Raw genomic sequence first — 16,346 nt, 5'->3', positions numbered from 1 at the left:
CAGGTGGGAAAAACGAAAAAAAAAAATAAAAAAATAGAGAGATGCGATTTCTGGGGTCCTAATGGAAAGTAACTACGGATAATCAGGTCCATTATAGAACACTGATCATTCGGAGCTTCCTAGTTCATAAATAGAATTCCAGTTGTCAGTGAAGACTGACACAGACAGTAGTAGGAGAAAGGGAGGGGGAATATAACCTCACATCAATGTAGATATGTATGCCATTCACTGAGACCCCCCCCCCAACGGAGCATCGATGGTATAGTCTGACGATATCGCCATCAGTCTGTACAGACAACACGCCTTTAAACTGACACTTTTCTTTGCAGTCACAAATCATAGTCAGAATGACGGCAAAATCTGCTCCAAATTTTACCAGTTTAAGACGTTTATTTTTAGAAATGGAATGTGAAGGGAAATTTTGCTTTTCACGTCAATTATGTTCCAATTACCTCGTCCTGGAGTGAAAGGTGTCAAAGATCAATTCAGATGTTATGTCGGCACGGAGTGTCAGCTTCTATGTGTAGAATGCTTCATTGTTTTTGGTATTTGCCCCAGTTCAACTGCAGAAATATGGGGGATACAAAAATGTAGAGGGGCCACGCACAGGAGACGGGGGTCTGTGGGGCTGCTCTTTCACGTGTGCTGTGTCCGTGGATTCAGTAAACATTTATTCAATGGGAATACCAGAATAGCGTAACGGACTGGTGCGGGGTTTGGAGGTAAGGTGCGTGACTCGGGGGTTCTGGTTTTATTTTTTCATTTGACGTGCAAAATACGGGTGCTTTTTTTGCGCCCATATTACTGACACAACACTTGGTCCTCCCTTCATCAGAACAGGAGTTCGAGCGATATACCGCCAGAGCTGCGGGAGTTCCGGAACACGGACGTAAAACACAAGTATTAACCACCAGTATTAACCACGCCTGAAAGCGGCTTCTTTCTTTAAATCCTTGTGTCACCCACCGCCCCCTCTGGACCTGGCCTGGGTATAGCATAGTATCAGTTTTGCCATGAGTGCTCCTTTAAAAAGAACCGTTCACATTTCTGACATGTCTGTTTTAGTAAATACTTGTATTTCCCATACTAACACAATCCTGGAGCATCTTTTCTTAGAATTCTGCATTGTACTGTTCCTCGGTTATTCCTCCTAGAAATGTTTGAATAAATGGACAACTTGGTGTTACTGGATGGAGGTGTGTCCCTAAACTATCTGATACTGTCCAATCAGTGTTCACAGTTTCAGCCTATGTAGAGACACGCCCCTTTAACAAGAAAAATGGTAACACCCAGTTGCCCAGTCATCGATACATTTCCAGGAGGAATAACAGAGGAATGGCACAACATTGAGTTCTTAGAATAGATGCTCCAGAACTGTAATTTCACAGAAAACACAAGTATTTACTAAAACAGCCATGTCAGGAGATGTGACAGAACCGCTTTACCACTAGCGACATGCGATCGCCTTTCTGCGCTTTTATAACCACTGTAAGACTGCTCATGGATCTGAACTAGAGACTTAACCAGCGTAAAAACATTGGTAAATCTACCTCAGTTTTTTCTGGAGTGTTCCTTTAACTCCAAATGTATGTTAATAGGTAGTAAACATCACCAATAGAACACTAGTGCCCCTAGTGGTTGGTGTAGGAACTACAAGAGTGAAATACATGGAATAAGCATGACTATCGCACAATAGAACTCCAGTTGTGTTACTATTCCTGAAGTAAAGAGTCACTCTAACCAGATCGAAAACATTTTACCTGATGGATTTCGCCTGTTACCATAGTGATGACATCCAGGCCGACTCTTCTACTAATACATTTGTTTTTCGGTGTGAACAACATGACACTTAGCTGCCCCAGCAACTTCAGCGGGATTATCAGAGACAGAAGTGTCTCTCGAGTTCTTATCAGCTGGAGATACCTACATAGGGTCCCTGGTGCTCTTCAAGTCTAGACTTTCACATGGACACTTCAAGAATTCATGATCTTTCCGACTTTTAGCCGGTATACTTCAGGACCCCCAGATAAAACGGTACCAATTAATCTTGACGATAACCAGCCAAGAGGCTCTTTCTGTAATTACAGCCAAGAATAGAAGTTGCCTTCAAAGCACAGACACCTAAATCGATAAAGTAAAGGGGTTGTCTGCTTTAGAAAACCGATTTTCCAATACCCTATTAAGGAATTCTGATTTGGGTCCTCCATCTATTAGCCAGAGTAGAGGGGGAGAAAAAAAATAAAAAAAAAAAATAAAAAAGTCTCTCTGGAGGACCCAACATGTCAGTGCAAAACATGGTCAGATCATTGATTTTAATGGACGGCGTGTAATACTCAATTTTTCCTGTGGAGGCACTGCAAGGAAATAAAACACTTTCTGAAAGTTTACCTGCAGATTACAGCTGATCTCTGGTGGTCCCAGAAAGAAGGGCAACCGTTCTCAGGTTATTTTGGGGACCCTTTCAACAAAAATAATGTAAAAAGGAGACATGGAGGCCAAAACAATATAAACAGAAGTCGATAACTTAAAAAAAACTTCCATATAGAGATATTAAATACATGTGCAAGCCAAGTGAAAATTGGAGCAAATTTATGAAAATAGGGAGGGCATGCTCCCTATTGAATTTCATACAAGACACAATTATGTACCCCAAGTAATAAATCGTAATCCTACAAGTACAACACGCTTTTCACATGCAAAATCAGATTTAAAAAAAAAAAGTTACTTTTAAATTTACAAAAATGGCAAAAAAATTTCCCGATTTATTTCAAGTTTTATTTTATAGTATAGGTTATATAGGTTAAAAAATGACAAGCAAAAAGTTAAAATTGTAGAATTCTATACAAAGAAAATCTAAAATTTGTAAAACTATGAAAAAAAAATACACAAAAAATTAGAAATTTGCAAAATGTATACACATTAAAAAAAGTTACAATTGTAAAACGATTGGTTTTTGATTGCAACTCCTCAAAGTGGTGCTAAGTGGCACTGTGTACTACTAAACACATCTGCCTCTGATCTAATCCTCGCACACTGTATATACCGTATCCGCCCCTGTATATACACTGTATCCTCCCCTCACCTAGAAAAATGAAAAAGAAAAAAAAAAAAAAAAAAAAGAGCAAGCCGTTTCATAAAATGCACTGCAAAACTATGTGCCCCCCTTCATGTGAACCAAGTATCCCTCACTGGCAGAAGAATGGGAAGGCTATCAACAAGGTCCCACCAATCACCGGGGTCACCGATAACTCTACAAGATTTTTCCATACATTTTACCGGGAAAGAAAAGTCTTTTAAAGACAATTATCTTCTTAGAAGCAATTACTGGCTCAAACAGAAGATAACGCTCAAGGACATATCACAACAAAACGGACAAGAAGTAAAAACTTTGTAATTCTTTTTAAACATGCCCGTGAGAAACTTTGGTGAGGTATTTCACAAGACGCTTACTGAAAGTTTCTTACCTCGGGGTGAAATAACTTACCAGCTATTTTTCCTAAGCATGATGTGTCCATTTACATTTTCATCAAAAATAGTAGATGAAAAAAAAAAAAAAAAAAAAAAGGAGAGAGAAAAGTAGCTGCTAAAAAAGTTTGGCGCCGCTTATCTCTGGTGAAAGGTTGAAATACAATATTGCCAACGAGTAACAAAACAGGTGGCTCCATAGCATAGATCAAAACGGCCCATCACTATGGTGCCTGGTTTTGCCCCTCAGGACAGAAGGGCTCGATGTTGGTTTCCTCCTCTGCGCTCTTTCGCCAATTCTTTACCGTCCTGTTTACCAACAATGCATTTGGAGAGGGGAGTTCTACACTGGTCACCGCCACCACAACTATTGACCCTTGGCAGAGCTTCTTATATTGTTTGTATACTATATTAGGCGGGTGGCGGAGGCCAGTTCACCACCTGGTGCGGGTGGCGGAGGCCGGTTCACCACCTGGTGCGGGTGGCGGAGGCCGATTCACCACCTGGTCGAAACATCTACATGAAGAGCATAAGACGTCTTATCTACCAGGACATCAGACACGGTTTAACCACTCAGATTTTCCCCTGCCAAGAGGGTTTATATTGTAGTTGAAACCACCCTATGAGATTCTAAGTGCCTTTACCAGCCCCTGACTGGCACTTCAGGGAGCGGTTTGATGGGCATTCTTCATTCCAATTATACAGGGCTCCATTGATAGCAACTATGACTTTTATAACAATTCCTCCTATATATATGAAATTTAAAAACCAGTTGTCAGGGTAGCAGATTTTTATGTTTTTATTTTTTTGAGGAGGTGCCCATGAAACCAGGACACTTTTCCCATAAAGCGTTGCCGCTTCCCATAAAAATGAGTCATAGCACAGACAACCGGACAGAAGAGCTCTTTACGGTTGTTTGCTGGCATTAATAGCGCTTACTGGGCAGTAGACACGGTGGCATACAGACTGTCACCGACATATCTCACAGGGCTGGTTAATCCTCATAAGGAGGGTCGGCAGCGGGTACTAAGGCGAGGGCACTCCTCATATTCCCTGGGCGAACACGCTGAAGTCAGCGAGCCGCATATTTACTATCGGCACAAACGTGTAATAACTCAGAACAACCTTCATATTACGCCCTGGTGATTTACGACACAGTGCACGCTGGATCCAACATGTAAAAAGTTTATTTGGCTTTCGGGGGGGGGGGGGGGAATCCAGCTGCGGTAGAAACACTAGACAGGTGCGGAGATGCCCACTTGCAAAGTCACCATCTGCACAATGCACTTGCAGAGGAGTTGGGTCAAAATAATAATTTTCCACAAGTATGAATAGATTGTTTAGATGTGGCCCGATCATAAAAAGGTAGCAAGTTGTCATGCTCCTTTCCTCTACAGAGTGACAACCCGCAGGGTGAGAAGGAGGGAGCTGCAGAGCTTCTACATTGTAACATTGTTGATTTACTGATCTTTCTCCACCCATCCCTGGCATTTTCAGTAATGGGTACAGTTCCCCTTTAAACAGTATATTTCAATGACTCTTTTCATTCTAGGTATGCTGGTGCCAGTGTTTTTGACATTTTTGGAATCTTTAATGGTTAGGAGTTAAACCATAAATAAAAAAAGAGAAACATATTTTCATGGGTCATGACCCTCTCTTATAGGGGTTATCTAGTTTAGAAAAAACATTTTAAAATACATTAGGAATTTCTTTGTTAATGGAGGGGGGGGGGGGCGGTCTCTTCTACGGATCCTTATTGGCTAGCCAGAGCAGAGAGTGGCTACAAAGAGTATGTCTCGTTCTGGAGGAGCCAACACGTGCATGCCTTACATTGACAGCCTATTGATTTCAAGGAGTACAGCGTAATACTTTATTTTCCCTGTGGGGGTGCTGCAGAGAAATTAAACACTTTTGACCAGTTTCCCCCATTGTTTACAGATGATCAGTGGGATGCCCAGCAACAGGACACTCTGTGTTTGGGTTTTTGTTGGAGAACCCTACTAGCAACAAGGGACTGAACAATCCCAATCCCTAGCCAGTCATTTTCTGGACTACGATGCTATCCCTATTTGGGACTATTGAACACAAAACGGGCATTTGTGAACCGCTGGGTGAGGCCTTTACTGCAAAATAGACCATAGGACAGCAAGCCAAGGGCTGAATTAAAGACTATTAAACTCTTTACATGCAAACCTTTGTAACGACAGCTGCTGCAGTAGAAATGTCTGGTTAGCTGTACAGTGGAATGTAATCTATTGTTCCCCGTTATCAGCCATACCAAGCTAGGGAGGGCTTAAAGAGGACCCGTCACGATACTAAAATGTGTTTTAATAAATAATTGTATTTGCCATGAAATAACAATTTAGGATTTTTTATTTAGAACTCTACATGTGCCGTTCCTCTGTTATTCCTCCTAGAAATGTATGAATAAATTGACAACTGGGTGCGTCCCTACACAGGCTGACAATATCCAATCAGTGCTGACGGAGTGAGACTGTAGAGACACGCCCTTTCACAACGGAAATGGTAAAGACCAGTTGTCAATTGTTCATACATTTTAAAGAGGAACAACAGAGGAACGGTACAACTCAAAGTTGTAAGAAAACATTCCAGAATTGTTATTTCAGGAAGAATACAAGTATTTACTAAAATAGACATGTCAGTAGAGGTGACAGATCCTCCTTAATGAGAGGTAACCTAGAGAAATCCCTGCCCCTATGAGGACTACTTTATCTCACATACATCTCCTTAGGACTGGCTCTGAGCCTGCGATTTAGGCGATCTTACACCAGGCATCTTATAGGATGTGAGTATGTTCACACGGCTTATTTTCAGGACCGTAAAACGCCCCGATAAAAGGGCTGAAAATACGGAAGCTGAACGCCTCCAAATATCTCCCCATTGATTTCAATGGGGAAAACGGCATTTAGTTCCCTTGAAAAAAACTCCGTAATTTTCAGCCATTTTTAATTGTGCGTGTGAACATACACTAATGGTGACATCATCCATTACAAAAAAATGTATTATATATTTCTAATATGTTGGGTTTTTCCAATAACGCAAGGAGCGATTCAAACTACTCCACAGGGACCGGCGCTACGGGAATCGGTCTGATGCAGCTCGTACAAATGTTCTCTAGGTATTTACTTTCCAAGAACACAAGATTATGGGATAATATTAAGACCATAAAACATCGAAAAATAAAAAACAGCCAACGAGCGCGACATCATACTCGTTTTATCATCAGATCGTCCAGTACTAGGTTTACAGAGATGGACACTATCATGCATGAGCAAAACAGGACCATTTAAAGGACAATGCCCAAAAACGTTTTTAATATTTCCCTTGATTGTAGTAGGGATTCTTCAGTTTCGATGTCACCAGAGCGCCTCCTGTGCCCTGTGGTGGCATTGTCACCTTAAGTCTCTAGAAACGTTGGTGGTGTAAATGGTGAATTACTAGACTAAGCTATATGGAGCAGAATTTTCTTTTTGCTTTGTTTTTCTTTTTGTTTGTTTGTTTAAAGGTCGATCTTCCTTAAAATTATTGTCCACCTTTTGACACAGTGTTGGATTTTGGTCCAAAATTCTGTGCTAAATTATTTCTTAATAGCGCTTTATAGTGGTCAGAGAGCCATGAGCTACAGAGCTCCAAATCCCCTGAGCAGACATAGGAATAATATTCTGGCTGCCTGCAGGCGCCACTAGAGGGAGCCGAGAAGCTTACTGCATACTGTCTATACATTAAATTCAACAACAAAACAATATGCAGTAAGCTCCTAGGCTCCCCCTAGTGGGCCGTAAAGGAACGGTCACCACAGACATACAGATTTAGGGCTTATTCACACGAACGTGGGGAAACTCGGACGTTTTGGGTTTCACCCGTGTGGGTCCTGTTTTCACGGATCCCCATAGACTAGAGTCTATGGAGGGATCCGTGAAAACGGAAAAAAACAGGACACGTTCTATTCTTCAACGGACCCTTCACACTTATTCTACGTTCGTGTGAATAAGCCTTTACCTGTATCGCAAGGAAGAACGAAATCCTGCAGACATTGACTAAATTAGTGATATGAACTTTTATAGATCTCAATAGAAATGGCCCAAAAAGTTTGGCCCAGCGCTACGGATTAGACCAACTATTGGGGCGATCCTGGCTTTCCAAATAACAAAATACAGGAAGAAAAAACGGGATACACGGCGCTGCTTAATAAGATAGGTTTAATGACGATAATTGCTACGCGTTTCGATACCGGACCGGCATCTTCATCAGGCATGATGAAGATGCCGGTCCGGTATCGAAACGCGTAGCAATTATAGTCATTAAACCTATCTTATTAAGCAGCGCCGTGTATCCCGTTTTTTCTTCCTGTATTTTCTACTATTTTGGCAACCCCTTGGGAGTTTGCGTTGGGATTGGCAGCAGCTTCTCTACTACGAATTACATGCCGGTAATTCACAACCTTGGAGGTGAGCATATATTGTTTTTTCTCCGCGCATTATATATTGATACCGCAAGTTTGGCGCCGTGTTCTTTTTTGTTTCACTTCAGTTCCAAATAACAAGATAGATATATATATAATGTGCACCAATGATATTATTAGCCTCCAATTGTGGACAGTAAGTGGAACGGTCACACAAAGCAGCCAATCAGAATCCAGCTCTCATTCGTGCTAAGAGAAGCGATCTGATTGGTCAACCACTCCTTAAATACAAGTCCCTGCATTTAACCTCCATTCACGTCCAGTTACGTGACTCCCAATGCAAATTGGCACGGGGGGGGGGGGGGGGGGGGGGGTCCACGCCATCCCCTCCCTCCCCTATTTATTCCATTCTGAATAGAGTGACCACGATCTCGAGGCAGTAAAAAGAGTTTTCTGACCTCGCTAATCATACCGGTCATAGCCAATGAGCGGATTACACATTCAAATACCCTCCTGCAACTTTGATTTCATTCATTTAAAAAAAAAAAAAAAAAAAAAAAACAAACGCAAAAAATAACATTGTTCTGAGGAAAGAGGTAGAAAAATAAAATTTAAAAAAAAGTCCCGATGAGGCCCTCAGTGTTTTTGACTTGCATTGTATTCAATAATAACCCCACCATCTGCCTTCCCCTTACCATGAGGAGCACCTTCCCTGCGGGGATGAGTGCGCGCCGCCTCTGTATAGCCTAATGGGCCGCATTCATATTAGCAAACACGCACATACCTCCAGAATGCCTGCCCTTCAATGCCGGTTTTATGCAGCGCGACGCTCGCACAAAGCACTAGCTGTTACCTCGCTCGCCGCCCCGTGTGGAGAATTAGCTCACTTGGGGGAAAAAAAAAAAAAATCCTTCCAAGCCGCTTTTATGGAAAATAAGAGCTTAGGCCGTTAACGTAAAACCTACTGAACAACAAGCGCCACTAATGAGCTAATAACACACGGACCATTTCACTAAGAGAGTTTCCTTTCATAGCGTAAGACTTACATGAAGGGGGAGGGGGAGAAGACGGAGTTATGTAGGAAAGTTCTTCTAGAGTCTCCTCACTGTACGCTCTACAGGTCTACTCCACCTGCGTATACCAGGATTCTGCTGCTCTCCATAGAACATGACAGGAAATAGGCACCAATGAGTAGGAGAGGTGGGTAACACTGGCACTGCTTGTGTGGTCTGCAGCGGGTCTATAGACGGACGTGTAAACCGTTCCTTTGAGCGATGGACTGTAGATTTCTAGAAGATCCCGACAAAATTAGACAAAAATTTTACGTCTACTGGGGGTCGACGGATAATGTAATGAGATTTGTCACGGCGAACAAGGTTATATTTTTACTGGTTTGAGATAAGTGGCGCCAGTGATTTCCGACCCCCCCCCCCCTCTATTGTCCACGTTGTGGGCCAGATTACTATTAAGATGTATGGAGCAATGCTTAAAGAAACACTCTGGTCGATAACTAATGCCGGGCCTAAGGGGGTGGTGCATTATACAGGGATTCGCCTTGGTGTGCTTTGAATCCGTGTCATGCCCCGCCCCCTCAGGTCCCACATGAAGAATAACAGTATCAGTTTGACCAGGGTGTTCCTTTAAGCCCAAGGCATTGACCGGACTAATTACATGGAACAGATAGAACTTTTTTGGAAATTATCTTTGAGATGTGATGTCACCGGTCCCCATTGACATGATATCCATATAACCCAAATGACCTGCGCTTACATAGATGCCAACAGTCCCTGTTTTTTTTTTTTTTACAGGACGGTCGCACAAATCGACCCCAAAAGGATGGAGTTTATGCAAAAAATGTTTACGGTCAAAATGGGGGCGGGGCTTGAAATGTCCCACAGTGTGGGACAAGTCCGCACTTACATAACGGATAAATTAACCAGTAGGGCGCTAATGAGACGCGACCTTATAGCATACTTCTAAATTGTGGAAACACGCAAAGGATAACGGAGAGTGAAGAGTATATAATAGGCAAATCAATTTGCGGCAGAATCCCACCAAATAGATTTTCCCAGTACCGGCACATGGCGGACTGATTGCGAATTGGGCGGATCCACCTGCTGATCTATAATAATGGAGTATCGATCGATATAAAATTAAAGGATAAAATTGGCAGCTGTAAATTTCACAGCGAAATCTCATCTAGTGCATAAAACCCTTCACCACCTAATGTATAAAAACACTGAACGCTCCAGCACCTGCGCCGGGTAGATATAAACACAATCTGTGCAGCGCGCAGCTCTGCTACATCACGTAGCAACACCAATTTATTACAAGAAAGAGAAAAAAAAAAGTGAACGCAATCCATCTCCCTGGAATTCGGCAGCACTTAAATCACTATTTCTACCGTAGAGCTCGGCGGTGTGTTAACCCTTCATTAACCAGCTGCGGTGCTACAGCTCCGGGTGATGTAGAGAGTATAGGAAAGATAAGCGGCGCCCTCATTAACCAGACACCTAGCAGCGTGGCCGTGTGTTGCATGTTTACAAGGATGTCATGTGTTCCCGGATCAGTGAATGTTCTTATTTCTATAGAATGTTCCGGGCTTGGTCAAGAACACAGACAGGATTCAGCTCCGAACAGGAAAAATGTTCCTATAGGTATTTATTAAAGAGGTTTTCCTGTTTTATGGGAAACAATCTTAATATTTGTATAATGGAAAATTCTGCAGATTTCGAATACATTCAATTCCTTAAAATCTTCAAGTTCTCTGCTTGCTGTCAGTGAATGAAACCACTATTGAGGTTTAAAACCGGTCATGATTTTGCCATACTGACACAGTTAAACCAGCTAGTTACAAAAGAACACATGGAGCGGAATATGGAAGGGACCAAAACCACACCCACATGCGGTAGCGAATGGTCGCATGAGTCTTCCGGTAATACCACCGTTTTACTGGTAAAATCGAGCGGCAATTCGCCACGTTGCGGTGCATCATTTTAATCCACAGCATGTCAATTTATGCTTCGGAATCGCTGCTCTGAATGGGCTGTGCACCTGTGTCAGTTTTGCAGGATCACGGTTTACCACCATTAAATACAATGAGCATGTTTCCATTCACTGACATCAAGCAGAGAGCTTGAAAATGGTGAGTAAATGGGTTAAGCTACCAATTAGCCATTTTTAGTTCTGCTCACGTACCCCTAGACCGGTTGTTTGGAGTTGCAGTGCTGCAGTCTATCAGGGCATGCTGGGGGTTGTAGTTTTGTCACACAGGTTAAGGACCACTACCATAGACTTTAATTCCTAGGGGGCGCTATTCATCACAAGTAACTTCTTGAAATATGATCATGCATCAATCCAAAAAGCTGTGGCACTAAAACTCCCAGCACGCAACACATCTGTACATGACGGGAATGTTGGGAGTTGCAGTCCTGATCTTTTCAGTAAAATGTAAGAACCATTGTGAAAAGACAAAAAGATTTTCTCTGGAGCAATTGAGCATGGAGAGGAGGCTCAAAATACAATAGGAGACAAAGGGGAGGACGGTGGTGGAGCTCAGCGCGACACGAAACATCATATGGAATAAAAATAAAGGTTATTAAAAATGGTGGGGGGCGGTAGAATATTCTGGGTTAAGCGTTCAGCTCGCTCGACAGTAATTACTCTTTTCTCACGTTGATTCCGGCAGGATTACTTTCGCTCGCAGACAATAGAGCTAGGTTACCCCATGACAGCTCTGCCTGTCATCCCCTCCACACAATGTATCACACACAAAGGTGGGATTCAGTCTGCAGGTCCTGTGTTCGGGGGAAGGACAGACACATATGCCATCCCCGGTCACAATAAAGCAGCGCATTTCCATGAAAGAGTGGATATAGAGATGTAGCAGAGCTGAGCCAGGCGCAGCAGAGCAAAGGTTTACATGTGTGTAAATAGGACGGCGAACGATAATCGCGTTCCTGTTTGTATCGTTATGTTCAGGTTACAATGTGACCAAAGCAAATTTGTTCTGGGTCATTACTGATTAAACGCTAAAATCTGACATTCACATCATTACACAAATACTGAAGTGTATGTCTCTTTAACAAACGAGCGTTGGTCAGATGCCGCAGAGCAGAGAGGGGCAAGACGCCGCAGAGCAGAGAGGGGCAAGACGCCGCAGAGCAGAGAGGGGCAAGACGCCGCAGAGCAGAGAGGGGCAAGACGCCGCAGAGCAGAGAGGGGCAAGACGCCGCAGAGCAGAGAGGGGCAAGACGCAGCAGAGCAGAGAGGGGCAAGACGCAGCAGAGCAGAGATGGGCAAGACGCAGCAGAGTCAGTTATTTATCCTACAGCTTTATATAGATGCTACCACAATATAAACCCCATTTTGGGCGGCGGAGGGGCAGTACCACTACTGGGGTCCGGCTAATGAAGTGCTGAGGACCCATTATGAACAGATTGGAGTCAAATCGCTAATTAAATAGTCACGTCTGATACTAGAAAGATCAGTAGTAGCAATATCAACAGTCCGGGACAGTCCTCTGACTTGCCAGTAATGGGGAATGCGACCATAATAAATAATAATAAAAAATAAGAAATAATAATGGTCGGCTTTGTAGGGCCACACGGGGCCCCTGCGTTGCTCAGTCACTCAGCTCATTTCCATCTAGATTTTGCTTTATAAAGAAAAGTAAACTGACAAGTAGAATTCATCCCAAGAACAGAAACATCAATGAAGTAACAGCAATGATGAAGTAATACAAATAAACCGCATGATACGTGTACATTACATATAAGATATACAGACAGCGCAGCAACACATTGCAAATTCATTATCACTACACACGCACAGCAGGAACGACCACAACAAAATCAACCTCTAATTCATAAACAAAAACTTTTCAGGGAGACCCCCATCTCGTCTCACATCTTTACAAGCAAATGACAGCAGCATTATAGGTGTATACACACGAACATATGAAGATGTAGCAGAGCGGAGTTTGTCGATCGGCACAAGTGTAATCTGGGTTTCTACTTAAAACTGCATAAACAAATTCTACATAAAACGAGAGATCAACAACGGTTATTTGTGATTTTACATAGGACTACAAGTCACCCTATTGCTATTTCTTTATACCAAGAGTCATCATCATATCTTATCTTTACATAGAACTGCTGGTACATTTTCTGCACAGAGTTATCACCATGTCTTATCTGTGGTTTTACATAGGACTGCAAGAAAACCTACTAACTTCTGTATACTAAAAAAAATTAAGACCATGTCTGATTTCTGGCTTTACACAGGACTGCACATCAAGATACTACATTCTATATACTCTAATCTATGACCAGGCCTAGTTTCTAGTTTTACATAGGACTGCACGTAAACCTATGACATTCTGTATACTCCGAAATGTTTCATCATGTCCTATTTGTGGTTTTGCATAGGAATGCCGGTAAAGAAACGACATTCTGTATACTCGGAAATCTAGGACCATGTCTTATATCTGCTTTTACATAGGACTGCATGTAAACATTCTACATTCTGAATACTCAAATCTATGATCAGGTCTTATTGGTGGAACGCCTTCTACTCATTCACTTAAAACGATCAGAATACACAAGCACTCTCGCTTCGAAAATGTCATGCAACCAATCCGGCTCTGCTACATCGACATAAATCTAGCTACAAATTGCTTACCTGCCTGTCCTATGACAAGGTACTGTAGGTGTTAATCTGACCCCATTAACTCATTCATACCTGGCTGATTACAGCCATAACACCATCAAGATCTCCATCCATTAACCCCTTAGCGTGCAACAGTCTGCTACAGCGCTGTACACACATTAGGCACCTCGCAATAAACAAACAACGCGACATGGAATGCAAGATAGCCCTGCAGCACCAAAGGAGTTAATCTGCAAGTCAACTAACCCGGTGATTAATTAGGGTCCTGGCACAATGTCCCCCCTGCCGACCTTCTATAGTGCAAGTCAGGGACAACATGCAAATTCTGCAATTCTCATGAGAAGCTCAAGGGGTACCGGTTGAATGTATAGGCAGCATGGGTGACAACTCCGCTCTGCCCGCCCCGCTCTGCCCATTCAAAGGCTGAAAGCGTTTACTCCATCCTGGGCGAGCAAACATGTTCATGTTTGCGAAACCAAGGGTGGATCCGTATCCTTACCTGCTGGTTTTCGCTCCGGTTTGTCCTCTTCGGGCTGTGCAACTGGAAGCCTGGCAGCTGGCACTCCGCTCACCGTGACCAGGAAAAAGCAGAGTGTGCACCACACGGTGATCATTCCCACTAGTATCCCTTGGCACGGGGATAACCTGCAGCCCCCTCCAGCCTCAGGCATCCTCCGGTCGCATACTTTGCTCCGCTGGGCACAGCACTGTAATCCTGGCACTGGTCTCCTTGACCAGGGAAGCAACGAACTAGAGAAAAAAAGGAAAAAAAAAAAGTTAGCCCGGCACGTATAGAGGTCATAGCGCCAGACCCCATTGTATATATGGCCATCCTATAGAACCAGGTGCCCATCTCTGCCATGTCCTGGTCTACATATCCATTACTCCAGGGGTCAATAGTTGGGCTGGTTATCCTGTAAACCGCACAGAGGTTTTCCATTAATGAAGCTCACGGGGTGTGCCACCCGACAAGGGAGCCGACCTGCGGAGCAGCACATTTCTGTAATGCCTCATTGCCCAGTGATTTCTACATCTCGTACATAGAAACATTGTAACCACAGGAAATACACAATGAATGTATAGACGTGCCGCTAGACCGGGGGGCACTCGCCTACACAAACCACGCGGCCAAAAAACACTACACCCAGTGGGTACATGTAAATAGAATGTTATCAGTGCCCACTAAGATCATTACAAGTATAGTGGGCAAGGATGCTGGTGGGTCTGAGAGAACAAATATTCAGATTGATCTATTTTACCTGTGTGCCCAGACCATGCCATGCCCCTAGATCTATATATTACCTGTGTGCCCAGACTATGCCATGCCCCTAGATCTATATATTACCTGTGTGCCCAGACTATGCCATGCCCCTAGATCTATATATTACCTGTGTGCCCAGACCATGCCCCTAGATATACATACAACCTGTGTGCCCATAGCATGCCATGCCCCTAGATCTATATATTACCTGTGTGCCCAGAGCATGCCATGATATACATATTACCTATATGCCCAGAGCATGCCATGTCCCTAGATATAAACAACCTGTGTGCCCAGTGCATGCCATGACCCTAGATCTATATATAACCTGTGTGCCCATAGCATGCCATGCCCCTAGATCTATATATAACCTGTGTGCCTATAGCATGCCATGCCCCTAGATCTATATATAACCTTTGTGCCCAGAGCATGCCATGTCCCTAGATCTACATATTACAAGACACAAAACGAGCCACAGGGCAATAGTCCCTGACCTGTCAGTCCCCAGCTGTTGCGAAACTACAACTCCTAACTTGTCCTGACAGCCACAGAGCATGTTGTGGGTTGTAGTTGAGATCACGGCTATAGAGAGATCGTGAGTCCAGTCCTGAGAGGTGACAGCTACACATGCCAGCACAGTCCTGCACCGCAGCAGAAAAAGCTACAAACTTCACTGCACGAGATTTACAGTTTCACCTTTTTTTCCACGCAGGTGACAATTTGGACAACTCTGCAGCTCACAGCAACTCTCCCCACAAAGGGGTCCTCATTACATAGGACACCCCCAAATACATCAGGGTCCATGCTTTGCTACAATGCATCTAGTAGATGATGTGGCGGGCTGCGATCAATGGCATTGCACCCCCTGACCACGCAGCACAACTAGTCCAGGCTACAAACTCCAGCGCACAGTAGCCCTGTGACTACTATGTATCTCCACTGCCAATGGCACATTCAGCCTCAGAGATGACATCTTGCAGATCGCACCCCTTATCCCGGTGGCTACACACATCTGTACAACCGGGCTGCGATCTGCAAACAATTCAATTGCAAGCGATATAGACCATGCAGTGTCCAGCAGAGGGGTCCTCAGGGGCCACACTATAGTCCAGCAGGGTGATCAGCTCCATGCAGTGTATCCAGCACCTACCTGCTGCTCTAATAGCTTCAGAGCCCGGGGGAGCACACAGCTCCGGGTGCACAGCTCCTATCCTCCCGCTGTACACGAGCAGTGTGCCGGCCACTCAGCTTCTCCTCCCCTCTGACAGCAGCTCCAGCGCGCTGGGCGTGGCTACATCGAATAACCACGCCTCTATGCAAATATGAAACGCGCCTCTGTTCTACTATCAAACACGCCCCCTTTGAATGACGTCACTGCATCCCACAGAACGTGTGTCTACTCCTGGGGGATTCGTGCGGGGAGTTAACCCCTTCCTTGCCTCAGGTTAACCCCCTCTGTGCAGCTGAATGAGCAGGGAATAAAATACGTCTGGTTTAAGCAGGGGCTGTGTGTAACAAAAAACCAAG

At 43.8% G+C, this 16,346-nt stretch overlaps 1 protein-coding gene across 2 annotated transcripts in view; it reads right to left on the bottom strand.

Moving 5' to 3' along the window:
- FGFR3 (fibroblast growth factor receptor 3) overlaps positions 1-16,053 on the bottom strand; it is a 76,628-nt gene extending 60,575 nt beyond the window's left edge. For both annotated transcript variants that reach the window (XM_075856959.1, XM_075856966.1), the window contains exons 1-2: positions 15,970-16,053; positions 14,058-14,308 (exon numbers count right to left, since the gene is read on the bottom strand). In XM_075856959.1, coding sequence (XP_075713074.1) covers positions 14,058-14,229 — 172 coding nt within the window. In that variant the 5' untranslated portion in view covers positions 14,230-14,308; positions 15,970-16,053. The remainder of the gene's footprint in view (positions 1-14,057; positions 14,309-15,969) is intronic.
- Positions 16,054-16,346: the final 293 nt, after the last annotated feature.

Source organism: Rhinoderma darwinii, chromosome 1, assembly GCF_050947455.1.
Source record: "Rhinoderma darwinii isolate aRhiDar2 chromosome 1, aRhiDar2.hap1, whole genome shotgun sequence".
Taxonomy (NCBI): domain Eukaryota; kingdom Metazoa; phylum Chordata; class Amphibia; order Anura; family Rhinodermatidae; genus Rhinoderma; species Rhinoderma darwinii.
This window is presented reverse-complemented; position numbering and strand designations above follow the sequence as displayed.